This window comes from Taudactylus pleione, unplaced genomic scaffold (genome assembly GCF_031769625.1).
Source record: "Taudactylus pleione unplaced genomic scaffold, aTauple2 ptg000430l, whole genome shotgun sequence".
In the NCBI taxonomy this organism is placed as follows: Eukaryota; Metazoa; Chordata; class Amphibia; order Anura; family Myobatrachidae; genus Taudactylus; species Taudactylus pleione.
The window spans coordinates 902,370-922,146 of record NW_028284832.1 but is presented as its reverse complement, the minus strand read 5'-3'; the positions used below and the strand labels follow the sequence as shown (position 1 = coordinate 922,146).

General features: G+C 44.4%; 1 protein-coding gene across 2 annotated transcripts in view; it reads right to left on the bottom strand.

Annotated features, from left to right (window-relative positions):
- Nucleotides 1-16,089, bottom strand: part of CDH15 (cadherin 15) — a 60,227-nt gene extending 44,138 nt beyond the window's left edge. For both annotated transcript variants that reach the window (XM_088447354.1, XM_088447355.1), the window contains exon 1: nucleotides 15,958-16,089. In XM_088447354.1, the coding sequence (XP_088303480.1) occupies nucleotides 15,958-16,011 (54 nt within the window). In that variant the 5' untranslated portion in view covers nucleotides 16,012-16,089. The remainder of the gene's footprint in view (nucleotides 1-15,957) is intronic.
- Between the last annotated feature and the right edge of the window lie 3,688 nt (nucleotides 16,090-19,777).

Genomic DNA, 19,777 nt, shown 5'->3' with positions numbered 1-19,777 from the left:
TCTATTACTGTGTAGCCTTTCTTTGTAGGGAGTTGGCTGATAAAAATTGGAGCTTCTCAAAATTTGACTATCTTTTTTCCCACTTGCAGAAATAGCCATCAACAGAGAGATACTATGTCCTGTCTCCTTAATTTAACACATTTCAACATACTGTCTTATATGGGAAAGATTTCTGGACTGCACACCCTGAATATATATAATGGGAGGTGCTACCTGATGAGACTAATTGCAGGCACAGAAACAGACAAATCTCAGGTGCATAACTCCAAATTATTGATAATATATATAAATGCAATAAAATTTTGCAATCAATAGAGGTTTTTAGCATAATCATGGCCAAGGTTATGGGCCTACCCACCATATCCAAGTAACCTCTGTAGGGTAGGTCCCTAACATACTAGGGTTCAAATCCGTAGCCCAGGACCCCCCCAAACTAGCCCAGCTAAGCTGCCCCAGGGCACCGCCATAGTAAGAAAGTGCAGTGTGAAAGAGATAGTTTGGAGCAGCTACTGCTGCATATAAAGAATGAAAATAAAGTGAAGGGTTAAAATGTGTTATAAAAGAAAAAGGTGTTATAATGCGGTGCCCTGAAACAGATCAACAAAGGCAATCCAGGGGGACCCACGCCCCAAAAATGAACCAAAGTTGCACTACAGTATATAAAACATACTGTCTTACCCAGGACTCTAACCCATCACCTCACACTTTGCAGTCAGACACATTACACATGGAGCTATTTGCTCCTGCAACAGATGCCTGTGAATTCTAACTGTATAGTCACATTCTCCTTAATTTAACACATTTCAAATTACTGTCATACACAGGACTCGAACCCATCACCTCACACTTTGCCTTACATATGGAGTTATTTGCTCCAACAAAAGGAAGCCTGTGAATCCTTTCGTGAAGTATGATAGCTGATTCTGATGACAACAGGGGACTGACAGTGTTCAAAGGCATAGGCGTGCGCAGGTGCCAGCACAGGGGGTACCACAATGGGAGTAGTCTATGTCCTTGAGGGAGGGGATTTTCCATGACCTAGCAGGGAGGTGGGAAGGAGGTCGCATGCAGCACCCACTTGCCCTCATTCAGGCCCGGTCGATGGTGGGGCACTGCACACGCAAGCCCCGGAGCGAGTGAGAAATTAACTCGCTCCGGGGCTTGCTACAAACGGGGCAGCTGTCGATGTTGATGGACAGCTTGCCCCATTTTGTAGGCGGGGAGGGGGGGTGGTTGGACAAACGGAGGTGTTCCGTTTGTGGGTGGCCCTACTGACATCACTCTTGATGTCAGTAGTGAGCTTCCTGCTCTATTAGAGCAGGAAGCTCACTGGGGCTTGAGGCAGATGAGACCCTACCACAAGGGTCTCGTTGCAAGCCCGATGGTCGCGACCATCGCGACCATCACCTGGCCGCTCGCAAAAGCTGTGGGTGGTCACCCACAGTTTAGTGAGCGGCCAGGAGGCCGGCTAAAAAAAAAAAGCGGCCGCCCTCATTCAGAGTGAGCGCTCGGTTTTTGCAAGCGGCTCTGAATGAGGTCCACTGTGCGGACTTCTGTGCATTCCAATGTTCAAAGGTCTGCAGTGTAAGATGAGGCAAAATCCAAGATGACGGTTATGATGACCCTTATGATTTGAGTGTGATGGTAAGGCAATGTAGGTATCAGGTGAGGGTACACGAGTTTGACATGGGAACAGTTTAGCCTCTTACAAGTTCCGTTTTAGTTAAGTAAGAGAGAGACGAGTTGTGTAAATGGAATGTGTATATGGAATATACACAACTCCTTACACGGAAGTGGCACACATGCTGTGCGTTTAGACAACGGGAAAACTATATCTGTTTAATATTTGCATCATATTCTAATATTATTACATCCCCCCACCCCTGTACTGTCCCCAGCCGGGGCACACATGGCAGGACAGTGAGGCGGGACTGGTGATCTGATTAGCTGCTAAATACATTTTTCCCAGGGCCGGTGCCAAGGAGTCCAGGCCCAGCACAGTGTCACTTCTGATATACACCGCTCATGGTGTTATGTGCTGTGTCTGGGAATGTGTTCAGCGTGTTAACATTATACAGATCATTTAAAGAACCTGACATTAAGGGGGAGATGTATCAAACTTTCTAAAGAGGACAAGTGGATGTGTTACCCATAGCAACCAATCAGCTCATACATAGCTATCATTTTATATAGCCGATTAGTTAGTAGCTTTTATTAGTCTTACAACACAAGCTGATATCTGATTGGTTGATGTGGGAAAACAGTATTGCACTTTGCACTTTTACTACTATATAAATGTGTTTTAGCTGTTCGGTTTTGCATGGCCTGCCTGGCTAGCTGTCATATTGTCTGGCCTGCCCGGCTAGCTGTGATGGCACATTGTCTGGCCTGCCCGGCTAGCTGTGATGGCACATTGACGTTGTCTGAGAATTAGATGGAAGTGATCTTTCATCATTGTTGATATGACAGAGGATGTGGTTCCCAGCTCCCCCTCGCCTGGGTTATTCCAAGTATGTCCAGCTGTCTGCCTAACATATTTACAGCGCCTTGTAGGATGGATGGCAGAGGGTTCGAGAACTGGGAGTGGGAAGAATGTGGAGAAGTGGGGGTGATCCAAAGCACTGCTCAATGCCCGTTCATCAGACATGCATTTAAGATGAAGAACCCCATTTAAATCGCCTAGAACCTGTGTAATATGGTGACCCTTGACCACTGTATAATACTTCAGGTCATAGGTTTGTGGTTTAAACTGGATTTGGGCGCTCAGATGTACAAGTAATGTATGTGGTTATATAAGGTGATCCTTGTAATGGTGTGGTTTGTTTTATGGCTGCTATATATCAATACACTATAGAACACTAGTACAGATTGGGGGGGGGCATACTGATACAGTACATATGGCAAATACAGTGGGTGCTCAGAATAGCCGATTGTTTGGCAAAAAACATTATGCACTCATCTTTGTAATCAGGCTCTTCAGAACATAAAATGTTATTTGGAAATATATCTAAATAAAGTTTATGTGAATAATCTAATACCCCTTTTAAAACAAAATTCCTGGTCTGACCCGGGATTTGAAACACGGGGCCAGATTCAGACCCGGTCGCAAGGTTGCGTTCGCACGCAGCCGTCGGCAGTAAAAGTATGCAAATCCCGCGATCGCTAGCAAGACATTAGCACGCCCACTACGTTTTGCCTTGCGATCGCAGTATGAAATTAGACGCCCACCAGCCTGACACAAGACGCCCACTTTCCCTTAGTAACATACGTGTATTAAACAATCGGTAACATCGGCTGACATCGGACCTATACGCAGCACTTGTGGCTGACCATACCCTACCGCAAGCACTACGAGTGCTGCTGTGTTTAATTCAGCCATGTGACGTGTATGCTGACGATGCATCTTAATTATGCACGCCACTGAAATGGCGTTCGGAAGCACAGACAAGCCTGCGTTCGCTTCACTCCCCCGTTACCATCGACCACACCCTGTCACCACCCACAAACGGCATGTCCTGTCACTCATGCTTGGGGAGCGTCTGATCGCAGTGACTGGTTCGCGCACGCGCACTGCATCTTGTACGCGTGCTCAGCTTGCAAACATCGGCAGGCTGCATGTGAACGCAGCCTTGCGACCGGGTCTGAAAGCCGGTCCAAGCCGGTCAGACCCAGGATTTACCCCTTTTCCACTGCGGCACTGACCCAGGAATATCCCGGATTGGCGGCGTTCAGTGCCAGCACTTTGAGATGATGTCATCACCAAGCGCCAAAACTCCAGTTCTGCCCTGGACGCCAGACCGGAGCGAACCTTTCGGGAGGCTGGGATGTCACAGCTGTCACCGAGGAGATGTGAAGGGAGAGATTACAGCCTATCCGTATGAAGCGGGGCTGGGGTAAAAACCAGAACGGTCCGGACCATATGGGGAGGCTGTAATCTCTCCCGCCCCGGTGACAGCTGTCACACAGACAGCTTCCAAATACCACCCAATCACCGTGCTGGAAACGGGTCTCTGGTCGGAAGACCCGGGTAACCCATTTCCACTGAGCTTGACCAGGGTTGTACACGCTAAAAACCCTGCTCGATACCCGGGATTTTTTCCTAGGAGCCTTTTCCACTAAACCACTACCCAGGTTGACATGGCAATAACCCGGGTATTTTGGGCAGTGGAAAAGGGGTATTAGTTTAATCAAGCAACTTTGGTTAATGTCAAAAATAAAATATAATAAGTGTTTTATTTGTAGGGTGTTTTGTTCTATTTAGGACTGAGGCAGTTAGGAGTTACTAGTATGGCCTTTATTTGTTGTTCTTGTTGTACAGATAACCAGACAGAAAGAAATTAGCCCTTAGTAGTGTGCCTGGACCCTGAAATGCACACCTTCTATAGCTCTAGTGATATAAGCATTGCAATTGGATAAAATACAGAACACAGTCACACATAGTGCAGAAGGTGAGAAGTTACGGTGAACAGACTTTGCTCTCAGTAAAGGTACATTTCAGCAGTTTTCCTATACACTGTCCAGCCATAAACTCTCCCAGGAGACTGTACCTCTGAGTGAGAGAGACTGGACTCAGATGTACCATACCATTACCATGGCTAAATGGAGACACATTTTGTCCTTGCTGAGTCACAAATACAAAACATTCCTGACATTTCATGGCTGTCACGGATTCCTCTCTGCCCAAATTGTGGGGGGCAGGAGAAGGACAGCAGGGGGAGCTGAATAGGAGTACTACTCATCCAGAGATCTATCAGCACCTAATGTAAGGCCTATATGATAATAGTTCTCGCAGTAGCGTGATAAGACAATTGTCCATCTACATAAATTGTATTCACTCACAGTCTGATTGTCTGGCGTACAACTCATTTATTAATTCAGTGTATAAAGACCACCAGGCAATATTATCTCATACCCCTTTTCCACCAAAATTCCGGATCTGACCCAGAGTTGGAACAGAGTTTCTATCCGGATCAGACCCGGAATTTAGCCGCAGTCGGGTCTGCATAGACCCAGCTTTCCCTGCGTGAAAGTGGACGCTTGGAGGTGATGTCATCTCCAAGCGCCACTGAAGCCAGACCAATCGGGTCATCGTGACCCGGAGTGCGCTGTTCTCACAGCAGGGTTTCACGGGCTCAGCCAGTGTTAAACCCTGCTATTTACCTGGGTTGGATTGCCGGGTCACTCGACCCTGCGATCCAACCCTCTTCCCTATTACACCAGTTTTTGAGCTGCAATACATGTATTCAGTAAGTTGTGGACAAAGGTTTTATACAAACCCCAACTTTGAAGTGTCCCTCCCACATTACAGGCTGTCAATTTGTGGGATAAACCAAAATACAGGTGTATACACCCCATCAACTCACTTATACCTCTGTTCCACCAAAAACCCAGGTCCGACCTGGGTTTTTGGACATGGGGCCTGATTCAGAGCCGGACGCTATTTGCGCTCGCTCGTTCAGAAAAAAGGGGTGGCTATTCAAATGAACCGTTCACTCTTTGCGGTTTGTTCACGCCTCTTTGTCTGAACCAGCGAACAAAACTTGCGGTCGTTTTTTGGAAAACTACCCCCCCTGGCCGCTCGCATCCTACGCCATGTCCGCTATTTATTAGATTAATCGAGTACATCGACCAGCGTATGAACTGCTCGCTATTCTTGTGGTTGGTTTTTTCTACCGCAATCTTGCGAGCAGTTCTGACTATAAAATAACCCAGTGACGTGGTCAATGACGCTGCTGTATTAATTATGCACACCCATAAAACGCCCGTTTTGTCCTTTAAGCACGCCTGCGTTCGGATCTCCACTCCCCGTTTTCAAGCACCTTCCCCTGTTACCACCCACATACGCCTCCTCCTGTCACTCAAAATAGCAGGCATTCGCTATTTAGCGAACAAACGATTTTCGGCCGCACTGACTGGTTCGCGCATGCGTATTATGATCCGTACGCATGCGCAGTTGTGCAAACATCTCTCGGAACGAACGAGCGGCCGCTTATGAGCGGCTCTGAATGAGGCCCATGGTTCCAACCCTGGTCAGACCCAGGTCAGACCCATTTACACTGCACCTTTGATCTGGGTTACTCCCAGGTCATCCCTGTTCACACTGAACTCAGGTCTGCCCTGCTAAACCTGTGAGGTCATAAAAAGTGGGAGGTGAATGCTCCACAACCACCAATCCGCTCATTTTATGCATGACCCAGGTCAGATAACCCGGGTTGCGCCGTTTACACTGCACCATTACCTGGGTCCATCCTGGGTCCAACCCTGGTAGCTACCTGGGTTGGATTGCAGGGTCACTTCAGGGCCGTAACTAGGGGGGGGCTGAGGGGTCATGTGCACCGGGCGCCATCCTCCAGCGGCACCGGCCACATACTTCTTTGTGCCGGAGGTCTGCAGATAGAGACCTCCGGCAGTGGTGCGCGCCTGTCCGGCGCAAGATCCCGCCCTCCCTCCTCCCCTCGGAAGTTAGGGTAAGAGCTCCGGGGGGGGGGGAGGAGGGGGCGGAGAGGGACGGCAGTGCTGCACAGGGCGCACTGCCGTCTAGCTACGACGCTGGTCACTTGACCCAGGTTATTTTTCAGGGACCCTTTTACACTGAGCTGCGACCCGGGTATACCCAGCAAAAACCCAGGTTTTTGCTCTGGTGTAAAAGGGGTATAACATGCAGGATATCACTGAGGCATGAGGCACAAAAGTGTAATGGTAGTATGGGCCACTTTTCAAAGTCACTACATGTTTGGTGATTTTGGCTACTGGATTTAATGGGGCAATAATATTATATATAAAACACGCCTGGTTTTGCATTTAATATTATTGCCCTTTTAACTCCAATGTCGGAAACCTACAAAGGCACGACAGCTTTGAAATGTGCCTCATAGTAAATCAATTCACTAGGACAGTGTTTCTTAACTCCATCCCTAACGCACCCTGGACTGCTCATGTGTTGTGGATTTCCATATTAGGAAACAGATTAATGACTGACCTGGCTAAGGAGATTAAGCCATTGGTGCATGATTACAGATATCTGAAACATGAGACGATGGGGACAGGATATAAGAAAGACTGCACTAAGGTAATGACATCACTAAACCCTAATGCACTCTAGGCCTCAGTGATGGTATTCATTTATTGTGAGATGATAGTCTGCATTCTCACAACTTAGTGGCCACATCCACTGGAAAACTTCAATAGATAACTGTTGCAGAAAATTACTTTCCAGTCATTAAGATATTAGCTAAGCTAGCAGATAACGGGTCCCAATGCAAGCAGAACAGTCCTGATAGCGATCCCGCACATGCGCACATTTCAGGCCGTTACGACAGTGGGCACTAGCTTTTGTGCCTCACTTCTGTGCATCATGTCCCTGCCACCTTGCAGCGGATATATGCACTTTGGTACAATTGTCTAATTGGGACTAATTGGGACCCCTGAACCCAGGGGCCCATGTCCGCCACACACGCTGAACCCATTCTACATACGCCATTGATGACCAGTGATTTATATAGTGTACACATATTCAGCAGCACTTTACAGAGATTATTTGTTCATTCACATCAGTCCTGGTTGATCCTACAATCTATATTCCTTACTAAATGTACACGCACATACTTAAACACTAGGGTTCATTTTTTTTGTCAGAAGCCAATAAACCTATAGTTTGTATAATAGATAAAAAAGGGACACATTTAGTTGCTGCCTCATTGGGGCAGGTGTACTAAGCTCTGAAAAGTGATAAAGTAGAGAGTGATAAACCACCAACCAATCAGCTCCCAACTGTCATTTTTCACACACAGCCTGTAACATGACAGTTAGGAGCTGAGTGGCTGGCAGTTTATCACTCTCCACTTTATCACTTTCCAGAGATTAGTACATCTTCTAAGTGATGTACTGTAATTACAGTGCCATACCGTGGGGGGTTACAGGGCTGCTGTCCTGGGAGAGCAACCAGGTACATCACCCAGCTTTCTGCTCCCAGACTCCTCTTTGTTGCAGGACGCTATAATACTGTAACCTTGTTACAACGCTGTGCCATTAACCTCTATGTTATTTGGGAACATTAGTTGAAATACACTTTGCAGCAATATGTAAAAGTGACTGACAATCACTAAATTAAACTAAACAACACATATTATGATATCCTGTTACACATTGGTTCCTTATACATAAAATACCGTTCGTTCCTACTGACAACCTTTAATTTCAACACGGATGCAGCTGCTGACATTAGATTTTCAGCACTAACATGAGGGATGGAGCGAAACACATGACGCATACAAAATAACCCAGATATGGTGCCAATACTATGGCTGTACTGTGCCCTGCATCCTGCCCGCAAATGTTAATGAGGATATGTATATCCCATTCCACTAGTGTCTTACTTACAGAACATAGACTGCTATAATGGAGACTGTGTCGTACTGTCCTATAAGACACCCGAACCTGCTACACCTGTGCATTGTCTGCCATGGCTTCATAGAGGCCTCACAATGGTGGGGAGGATGCTTTCATCTTCTAAGAGGCAATCTCAGCATAATATTACACAGTAGAGGGTGAAACTGATATACAATAATGTGTTATTATTACCAGCACAATACCCTACAGTGCTGGGTCATACCAAATATACAATAATGTGTTATTACCAGTATAATATACTACAGTGCTGTGTCCATACCAAGCATACAATAATGTGTTATTACCAGGATAATATACTAAAGTGCTGGGTCATACCAAACATACTATAATGTGTCATTACCAGGATAACATACTACAGTGCTGGGTCATACCAAATATACAATAATGTGTTATTGCCAGGATAATATACTACAGTGCTGGGTCATACCAAACATACTATAATGTGTCATTTCCAGTATAACATTGTACAGTGCTGGGTCATACCAAATATACAATAATGTGTTATTACCAGGATAATATACTACAGTGCTGGGTCATACCAAATATACTATAATGTGTCATTACCAGGATAATATACTACAGTGCTGGGTCATACCAAATATACAATAATGTGTTATTACCAGGATAATATACTACAGTGCTGGGTCATACCAAATATACAATAATGTGTCATTACCAGGATAATATACTACAATGCTGGGTAATACCAAATATATACAATCATTTGTCAACATCAGGACAGTATCACACATCGCTGGGTACTTCCATATGTCATTAATTAGTTGTTATTAGTACAATATTAAACAAAGCTTGCTGATACTATATAGACCATAATGTGTCATTATTAGAATAATATTACATAGAGCTGGCTGATGTTATATGACATATAATAATGTGCCATTATTGCTCAGTGCTCGGTGATAGGAAATATTAAATAGTCATTATCAGAACAGCTTTACACAGTATGGGGACAGAGACCTGACAATTTAAACAAGTATACAATGATGTGTTGTTATCAGGGAGTAAAATAATGAGTTATGACCCCCTCCATGTACAGCAATGCATAAAATAATGTGTCATTATAAGGGCAAAATCGATAGTGCTGTTATCTATATTATTATCTTTAATACATAAAGTGCTGACACATTATGCAGAGCTGTACATGGAGGGGATCATAATACAAACGAAGTACAATGAGGTGAAATAAGGTAGTGATCTGACAGCATTGTCATGCACTATTGATGACTATATGCTGGAATGCAGTAACCTACATGAAGCATATCAAGCAGCAGCACTGGTGGCTGTATGTAATGTGCAGTGATGATCTCATTGGTGTGCAGTGGTCTGATATACAGTAGTTCTAACTAAGGCAGAGGTTCTTGAACTGGGTCCTCAAGGCATCTCTTAAGCTGGCCACACACTAGACCAACTTACATCCAACCAGCCAACTAGTTGATTGGTTGGAATGAAAATCTGGTAATGTATGGGAGTAACTGATGATCAGCAATTTGCTCCTAAATGCCAGAAAACAGATGAAAATGGTGGTTCAGACAAGTTTGTTAAATGTTTGATCTAAACAATTTGTTCAAACAACAGTTTTTGTCCATTTTCCTGTGTTTGGGAGGATATTGCTGATTGTCATTTGCTTTCATCCCTTACCAGATTTTCATTCCAACCAATCAACTAGTTGGCTGGTTGGATGCAAGTTGGTCTAGTGTGTGGCCAGCTTTAGCCATCATTTAGCAGGTAATGGCTGATATAGTAGCTTTGGAATAAGAGAGTTCTTTTTCAGGTTCTACGTTAATGAAATAGTAGCCTGCATTGCACCTGTAAACAGAAACTAAACATGTTAAGTTCTGCCAAGAAATTGGGAATATAGAACTGTGAATGTTAGTTGTAGTTCTTTTATATAATGTACTGTATATTTCAGATTTACTAAACCTCTAAAATTGATTATTTATAAATTAAAACATGACCTGATATTAATTACAAAAACAATGCAGCTTTCGGATTCCCAGGAATGTCTTGGAAAGTGCAAGATCAGACTTGGGCACGGTCTGGCCCATTACTTAAGTTGGATAGATGTCTAATGTGACTATTAGCTATGGCTCAGGCACTTAGGTCTCCACAACTGTATGTTTGGAGAGAACTTGGGCCCAGGGATTGCTGTATCTGGTGCACGTACTGCAATCCCCGCCTGTACAGTGTGTCTGGGTTCTGCATATTCACAGAGCTCAGTTTACATAGATCTATTTTTTTCAGATAATATGCATTTAATCATGATGATAAATGCTATGTGGCCCTTTAACCAGCAAAGCGATTTTAACGTTTCACCTCTATAATTTCCTTTTGGTCTGTTGGTTTAACAATAATAAAGAGATACCATTAATCTACTAGATAAAAGCAGGGACACACACATGTTTCAGTTCTGAAGCCACTGTGAGATACACCAGTATTATCATATATATTCCCATTGATCAAACGGATACTTCCGGGAGGGTTACTTAGACCTCTGCTGCTGTCTCTTTAAAGGCGTATTATAAATACATGTAGTCTGGCGACTTACTATGGTGCACATCTGGACATACTCAGCTGAGGTAGCAAACTGGTTATATAGCATCAGCATTACAGAACATTTATCTCTAACAGCAGCCAGCTAGCATTTATCTGTCTAGTACCAGTTAGACAATGAAAGGTAATGTCTGATTGGTGGCTATGGTTTTAGACCAGACATCTAGCTTTGTGCAATTTTAGCAAATAACAGTAATCAGAGCTATTTACTAACATTTAGATGCAAAAACGTACAACCAATCAGACTCTTGCTTCCAATATCTAACTTCTAGCACAGGCAAAAGACAATTGCTGATTGGCTGCTGTGGTACAGTGCACAATATGCACCTTAATGCTAAATGTTAGTAAATGAGCTCTAATGCCCATGAAATGTCTGTAACCAAACAGCACAAGTACTCAATTCAGCACATTTGCTTCTACTCATATTTGAGTACGCTGGTGGAATGTCCGGGAGACTCACAAAATCAGGCGGAGAGTGGTTACCTGCCTGCAAGCTGGCCGAGGAGTCACCATGTTACTGCCACTCAGTGTTTACTTAGGTGCTTGATGATTGCCACGCTCATCCAATGGCTCAATTTGTGTCATTATGCCCCACCCACCTCTGCTTTCTCTACATCAGCCCCACGCATCTCCCCGGAGGGAGGTAAGAAGAATAGACATGTACACAGTAAGGGCTGGCACAGAATAAAAATGTATAAACACTGTATAAAAACAATTACATGAACACAAACCCTTTTCCTCAATATTCTCAGGTTTTCATCTTAATGGGGATGTCACAATGATTTCAGAAGTGCGGTTGTCATAATAATAGCAGTTGGAGGTCTGGTTCAGGCTTTGGTAGATCCACTGCACAACCCAATGGATCAGAGGGATTCGGGGTGTGGACACACAAACGCGTTTCGCTTAGTCCCTCGCAGCTTTTACGACAAGCAGACTTCTGAAATCACTGACATCCAGGAGTATGCAGCCACCTTACACCTCCTCCAAGGGACCCAGATATCTGTGCGCAAAATCCGTCCGCTAATTTTAAGGACCCTCATCTACCCTGAGTTTGGTAAATATGATCTTGCTGGACATTGTTACTTCCTAAAAGAACATTTTATACAAAACTTAGAGGTTGCTATAGGGACTGGACTTTAGACTATACGCTGCAACTCCATTAAGATGAAAAACTGAGAATTGTTTGGAAAGGCGTTTGTGTTCATGTAATTGTTTTTATACATTTTTATTTCTATAATTACTTTTGTCATGCAATTGCTTTTTAATCTATGAATTTATATATTAAATCCGGGTGTTGAAAATCTATTCCATCTGGTATATGTGTACAATCATTCTTTCCACAAAAGCGCTGTGTCTATTGTATTAATTGTGTTTTGGGGATTGACTACCCCTGGTAACAAACAGCTGCTGGGAAAACGCAGCTAGCGCCTGAACGTAAATACTGTTATTTCCTATTTTTAACTTGTGGGGGCCCCTACCAATAAAATTGTCAATATGATATACTGGGGATGTTATTAAAAAGTGTACTCTGTAAATACTCCCCCAGCACCTCAAATGTGATGAATACACTGTAGTGCCCCCAGTTCACATTATGTAACACAGTAGCCCCAGTTCACATTTGCCACACAGTGCCCCCTTACGCTGGTGATGTAGCTATGTGTGGGAGCCTCCTCATGTGTGTGGGTCCCATGGTGACTGCCCCTTGCCGCCCTATTGTTAATCCGGCACTGTGGATTAGAGAGAGAGGGTCAGGCTAGGATGGTCTGGGCTTCTGTGGAGACACTGGTATGTATGGCAGGCATAAGGGGAAGGATGAGAGAATAGGCTGATGGATTCCATGGATGGGACTTAGGGAAGTCTTGATGACATGCACCCTGTAGTCTTAATAACCATAAGAGATGTGTTAATATATCGACGGGCAAATGATGCAAAGACATTTTACGCCTGTATAAATAGGCCCCTAATAACGTTACCATAAAGAAGAATCAGAACGGCTGGAGATAGGTAATTACATATTTACCGACTCAAGTATAAGATGTATGTCAGTAAGTTAGCCTTCCACGGGGCCATTATTACTTAAACCTCTATTAATGTCTCCGCACACGTTAAAAAGTCCCAGGTGACAGTCGTATCAGGCTCTATCTGATATAGTAGATAAAACGACTATTTGCAACGGTCAGGTGAAGCACTAGCATTAGATATCAATTAGTACATAACTACGTTGTATGATCAGCCTGATTATGGAAAAATATCCTTTCCCCTGGGTAAGTGTAGGAGTTTGGGAATTTATTAACTTTAAGTCCACTGCAGTAGTAAATCAGCCGAGATGTCCATGTGATATAATTTATGTGGGAAAAGAGGCAGAGGAAATGGTACAATACGCTGCATGACCCTGATTCCTTATGGTGCATAGCGTACTCACCCCTATGTCCAGCTGCCCCAGGTACACACTGACCACCTCTATAGGAGACTAGCTGTAATACACACTTCCAGGGGGAGGGGGTCATTGTATCTCTATCAGACACTGCAATACCTCCACATCATGACCACTAATTAAAAGAAGAGTCCACTCATTTTTTAGTGACTAATATTCCCCAACTGAAGAAGAGGATTTGCAAACACTGCAATAGCTTTTCTGTTGTCTTATGGGGGAAAGATGTTGATTGACAACACTAAGGGGCCCATTTATCATTGTATATTTGAGGTATAATCCCCGTAAACACCCCTGTTTTTGGAGGTTAACCGCGAATGTTAAGTTTCCCCCCCGGCTGCCATAGCCATATCCCTTATAGGTATCTATGGGGGATGCGATGCTGCCAAATTTACCAACATTTGGAATGCGATGCATACCGGATGTTGGCTCCCACAGCTAACGCCATCTGCCGCTGTAGTCTATGGGCTACACTGCGCATAATTAGCCGGCAGAGGGTTCCTCTGGAACCCTCCCCAGCAATGGCGGCTGTGTATGTGCACATGCGCAGCAGCTCTCCGGGCACATTGCAGGAACGGGCTCCTTTCGGATACATCCGGGCACTACTATGATCATGATCATGGGCGGTAATGTCATGCCCAGATGCCATTGCAATAGCGATCATTAATAAATGGGGGCCAACGGTCTGTATTTATCACAATCCGCATTTTTTATGCGGATGTGATACATTTTTTCGTCTAAATTTGCATTGTGGAAATTAGAATTTTGACACAAATTTAGCATTGTCCTATTGCCGGGAGACAGGCTCCGAGAAGAGCCCGTCCTGGTGACAAGATGGAAGCAAAGCAATAACTGACGCTACCACTCTGCTTCCTGGTTGGGGTCCCCCGCGGGTAGTGCACATGTGCAGCCGTTGTCCGTCACATGCGTCACCAGGGGCCGACGGAGAGGGATCCAAACTATCTTTTCTTACTGAACTGAAGCCTGTCAGCAGAAATCTCCAGCTAAAAAGTAGATTTGTTATAAGCCATTTTAATATATATATGAGCAGGGGCATATCTATAATGGGTGCAGGGTGTGCAGGGAACATGGGCCCCTGGGTCCAGGGGGGCCCCGCACCGCACACCCTGCACCCATAATATTACTTACCTCTCCAGAGTCTGATGTCGGCGCGGGGGTCCGGCACTGTAAAACGACTGGAAAATGGCCGCGGCAGCCATTTTTCCGGTAACCTATGCATATATTATTGACTCTGGGCACACTCTAGTGTCCAGAGTCTATAACTCCGGCGCTGGCCGTGCACAGCTCAGTGCGCTGCCGGGCGGAGAGGAGGGGGCTCGTGTCGGAGACTGCACATGGGGCCCCTCCTCTCTAGAAACGCCCCTGTATACGGGATAAAGATAATGCACACCCTGCTGTAAATGATCTGAATAATAGAAGTCACTGAGGAGTCCTGTGACCATATAACAGCATAAGGCTAGAGGCCAAGTACTTTTATCATAGATCATAGAAATCTGAGGTCACTTGTAATACGTTGTATAATGATTTGCAGTAGGCAGTGTATTGTTCCTTATAATACACAAGTTTTCCTAACGAACACTGAACAAATGGCATCACAAAGGATATGTGATGACATCACTGATTATAGGAGATGACAATGAGTATGAAAGATTATTATACAGTTATTCTATGCAGAAATTTACACATATATTACATCACTAGTATATTATATGCTTATTACAGGTTGAGTCTCCCATATCCAAAATGCCTGGGACCAGATGTATTTTGTATATCGGATTTTTCCGCATTTTGGAATATTTGCATATCATAATGAGATATCTTGGGATTGGGACCCAAATATACACACACAATGCATTTATGTTTCATATACACCTTATACACACAGCCTGCAGGTAATTTTGTACAATATTTGTAATCATTTTGTGCCTTAAACAGAGTTTGTGTACATTGAGCCATCAGAAAGTAAAGGGGTCACCATCTCAGTCATGCTCAAAAAATCCCATGTTTCGGAGTATTCCGTAATTCTGAATATTTGGATATGGGAGAATCAACCTGTATTTCACCACAGAGCAACGGAAAAATGTATCAATGGTATTATCAATTACTGGAAATAGATAAAGTAAATTTTTGGAGCAATTTAAAGGAGAAGGCGAAGCGGGTCATGTATTCATAGAAATGCTGGGCTATGTAAGTAACATTGGCCGGATATCCAAACAACTACATATGACTGGGAGCGCATGGCATATCCTTTGAAAGTTTCATAATGCCCGACGGTACTCAACTCTGCAACATCAATTTACTGTATCACCTGTACATCCTATACTTAGATTGTGTTCCTTGAATCCACTACTTCTAAGTGGAAAATTATTAACGGCATTGTCATAGGGAACTAAAAAAGAATGATTTTTCCCCATTACTTAGTGACTTCCTAACAAAGTTTCACAAATATCAGAACTGTCCCGGAAAGGGGCGCATGGTAACAGACTATTAGCCTAATCGGGGATTGGCAAAAAGATGCCCCATACCTGCCAGCAGAAAGGCATCAGAAAGCACATGGCCAGTGGTGTCCAGGTCCCCATTCTCTCGGCAGTGATGTTCTCTCTGTGGGAGAAGGATAAGGTTCTGTGTGCTCCTGGCTGTGTCACGCAGTCCCTCTCCCTGTGTGACTGACAGCACAAGTGTTGTGAACTGTAACTTTACTCCACTGTGAGGGGTGGGAGGGGGAATCACAGGGGTGTAGGGGGGGGGTGTATGCTGTGTGTGGAGGGGGGAGAGGGGTCTGCAGCTGTGCCCATTACAGACTCTGCTCTGTTCAAGGTCACATCCCTGCTCCTGGTCCCCTGTATTCTTGGGGTGACCCTGTAGTAGGGAATGTATTTGTAATACAACGACCGCCACCTGTCTGGAGATCAGCAATATCACAATAACAGGGCGTCCTGTTCCCTGGGGTGCGTTAAAAGCGTCCTGCCTTGAACTGTGGCCCTTTGTTGCTGAACTCAAAATGTTGCTTAAGATCTTTCAACATCATCACCAATGGTCGCACACAGTGTGTGCGGTAAATCAGACAGGGACGGAAACCGGCCCACATCGGACCACAATATTTAGATGTACAATGCGTTTTATTCTCTAAAGAACGTAAACCATGCCGGGAATAATACCGGTCCAGTCAGTCTATAATATCTAAGTTTACACTGTTTGTTTGTTTTTTGTTGTTTTTTTTTTTTTTTTAACAAAAGCAAAGAATCACTGCAGGTTGCCGTAACAGTTCCACCGCAATAACTTATTATCAGTTATTTTTATTATCAGTTATTTATATAGCGCACACATATTCCGTAGCGCTTTACAGAGAATATTTGGCCATTCACATAAGTCCCTTCCCCAGTGGGACTTCCCTTCCCTATGCTCCCTATCACATGTACACACACACATACACACTAGGTTTAATTTGTGTTGGGAGCCAATTAACCTAGCTGTATATTTTTGGAGTGTGGGAGGAAACCGGAGTACCCGGAGGAAACCCACGCAAGCACAGGGAGAATATACAAACTCCACACAGGTAGGGCCGTGGTGGGAATTGAACCTATGACCTCAGTGCTGTGAGGCAGTAACGCTAACCATTACACCGTCTGTGCTGCCCAAACTTATATTTATGAATGATCGGGATGTATCATCCGACACACGCAGGGACTGGGTGTCTGAAGGGAGTCCGTCCCTGCGTTGTGCCCGGAGTGTTGCCGGGGTTACTGTGTATGAGCAGTCCCTTTGAATGCACGGGTCCGGCTGCCATTGCCGGGGAGGATTCTGGGGGAACCTTCTCCTGGCTAATTATGTGCGGTGTAGCCCGTAGGCTACAGCGGCTAACGCCCTCCTCAGATGGTGATAGCTGCGGGGGCTGCCAGTGGCTGCCAGAGGGAATGGATGGATCGCAGAAGGTATCGGATATATATGCTGCGGTCCCTCCTTCATATATCTGAGGGCAACTTAATATTTGCGGTTAACCCCCGAAAATGGTTGTTTTCGGGGATTAAGCCGCAAATATACGATGAAAAATGGGCCCCATAGTGGGTCTAACAGTTTCATCTAGTCATCAAACCATTTTCCAAGTGTGCAGCAAACCGAGCTTTCCCAATCCTCACAGGTAACCGTGAAACGTTATAAACATGCAAGTGACATATATGATCTACAGAAAAAAAAAAAACAAGTCACCATTGAACTATGATGCACTAAAGTTACTTTTAGACGTGAAAAGTCGCAGCCAGTAATCTGCATGCAGCCCTCAAGCAGCTGTGGCATTACACAACCCAGCAGCCCCAGCTACAGTTTTGATAAACTAAATCTGTGGCAGGGCATGCTGGCTTGTATAGTTCCACAACAGCTGGGGCTGCATGTTGAATACCCCTGGGCCCGTAAAGTGTTAACATCCTGCTATTTAAATTTAAAAGGGAAAAACAAAGATTTCAGATGTTATCCAGAACAATGTCCAGGTCTTGCCATTACCACAATGTTCAGATGATATCACCCTGGCTGGTAATATTTAGTCAGTTAACTCGATCAGGGCCAGACACAGCTGTATATTGTACCCAGCTTTGAGGGGTGCCAGGATGGGGCCAGCTTCCATAAGTTTATTCTGTGGTGAACGGCACGAGGCGCAAATGAGCGCACCTCCAGCTCTCAGCATCCCTCACCATCTCTGGCACTGCAGAATCCACTAGCAATGGGAGAGTTACGGACGCCAGGGAGATGGGAGAGGCTGAGACAGCTGTTTTCAGTGACTCACACTTACCAAGCACTAAGATAGTAAGGGATAAACAATGTGGGAATACGGCGAGCGCCAGTGAAGCAAATTGTTCAGTGTTTTCCTAAAGTTCCATTTCACTGAATAGGGTCTGGAAAGCAGCAGATTACTAGGACTTCAGGAGAAGAAAGCGGAATCAGGATGTTAATACAAGGCTGACTCTATGTCTGTGCTAAGGCTGCCTTAGTACATAACACTCTGATTGTTTCTAAGTGAATGTTTCCTAAACATGTGACCTGTAGTGCTTAACCACATATCGGAAAATCAAGGCAGCCCTCACACATACAATAATCGGACATGTTAAATTATTTAAGTTATTTATTACCAGTTATTTATATAGCGGACACCTGTTCTGCAGAGCTTTACAGAGAGAATATTTGGCCATTCACATCAGTCTCTGCCCCAGTGGAGCTTACACTCTATATTCCCCAACACATGCTCACACACAGGAGCCAATTAACCTGCCTGTATATTTTTGGAGTGTGGGAGGAAACTAGAGTACCCAGAGGAAGCTCATGCAAGCACAGGGAGAACATACAAACTCCACACAATTACGGCCAGAGTGGGAAACGAACCCACGACCTTAGTGCTGTGAGGCAGTAATCTCACGCTATGCTAGCCACATACGAGTGACAAGGGGATGTGATTGGTATGCAGTTGGCAAATGACTGGACACACAGGCCGATGGTGAGCATTTGCAGACCAGATAATGCTCCCCATGTAAAACCCCATGTCAATAAACATCACTTTTACTAGTGTCGCCATTTATTTATGGGTTTGCCTTTAATTTGAGCTTTTACCCATGTTACTACTTGCATTACATTTGTGTTGCATTTTTTTTTTGCATATAGCACAGGTAAAAGCATCGGGTATGATTACAATGATCTTATTTACACTAGTAAAAAACGCAGGTAAAAGGACAAACACATAAAAATAATGCAAAAAAAAAGGAAAATCAAATACCCCCTAATACGGAGCGTTTCCCCTTTATGCCAGTAACGGAATGATGGGACTTTATTTGGGTGGTTATATGTAATGATCAGATCAGAACACCATCATGAAGTTTTCATCGCTGAAGCTTCAGGTTCTTATTTACTGTATATTAATATAGCGCCACCATATTATGTAGTGTTGTACAAAAAATATATCATCATCCCCATCAGTTCCTGCTCCACTGGAGCTTACAATCTAAATTCCCCATCACATACACAAATATACACTAGGGTCTTTTTTCATCAGCAGCCAGTTGCCCTACCAGTATGCTTTTGGTCATTGGTATTAAAAGGAGTATTCGGAGAAAACCCATACAAACATGGGGAGAACGTACAAACTCTGCACAGATAAGTCCTTGGATGGGAATGGTTATGTAATGCCGTTTGTTGGGATGCCTCCTGTTACAATACCGACAGCGGCATCCCGATGGTTGGTATCCCACTTACACTCCCCCTTCTCCTAACCCTCCCTTCTCGAAGCCTAACCATAATTCTCCCCACCCTGCACCCTAAACCTCCCCGTTAGTGCCTAAACCGAAGTTTCCCCCCTAAACCAAA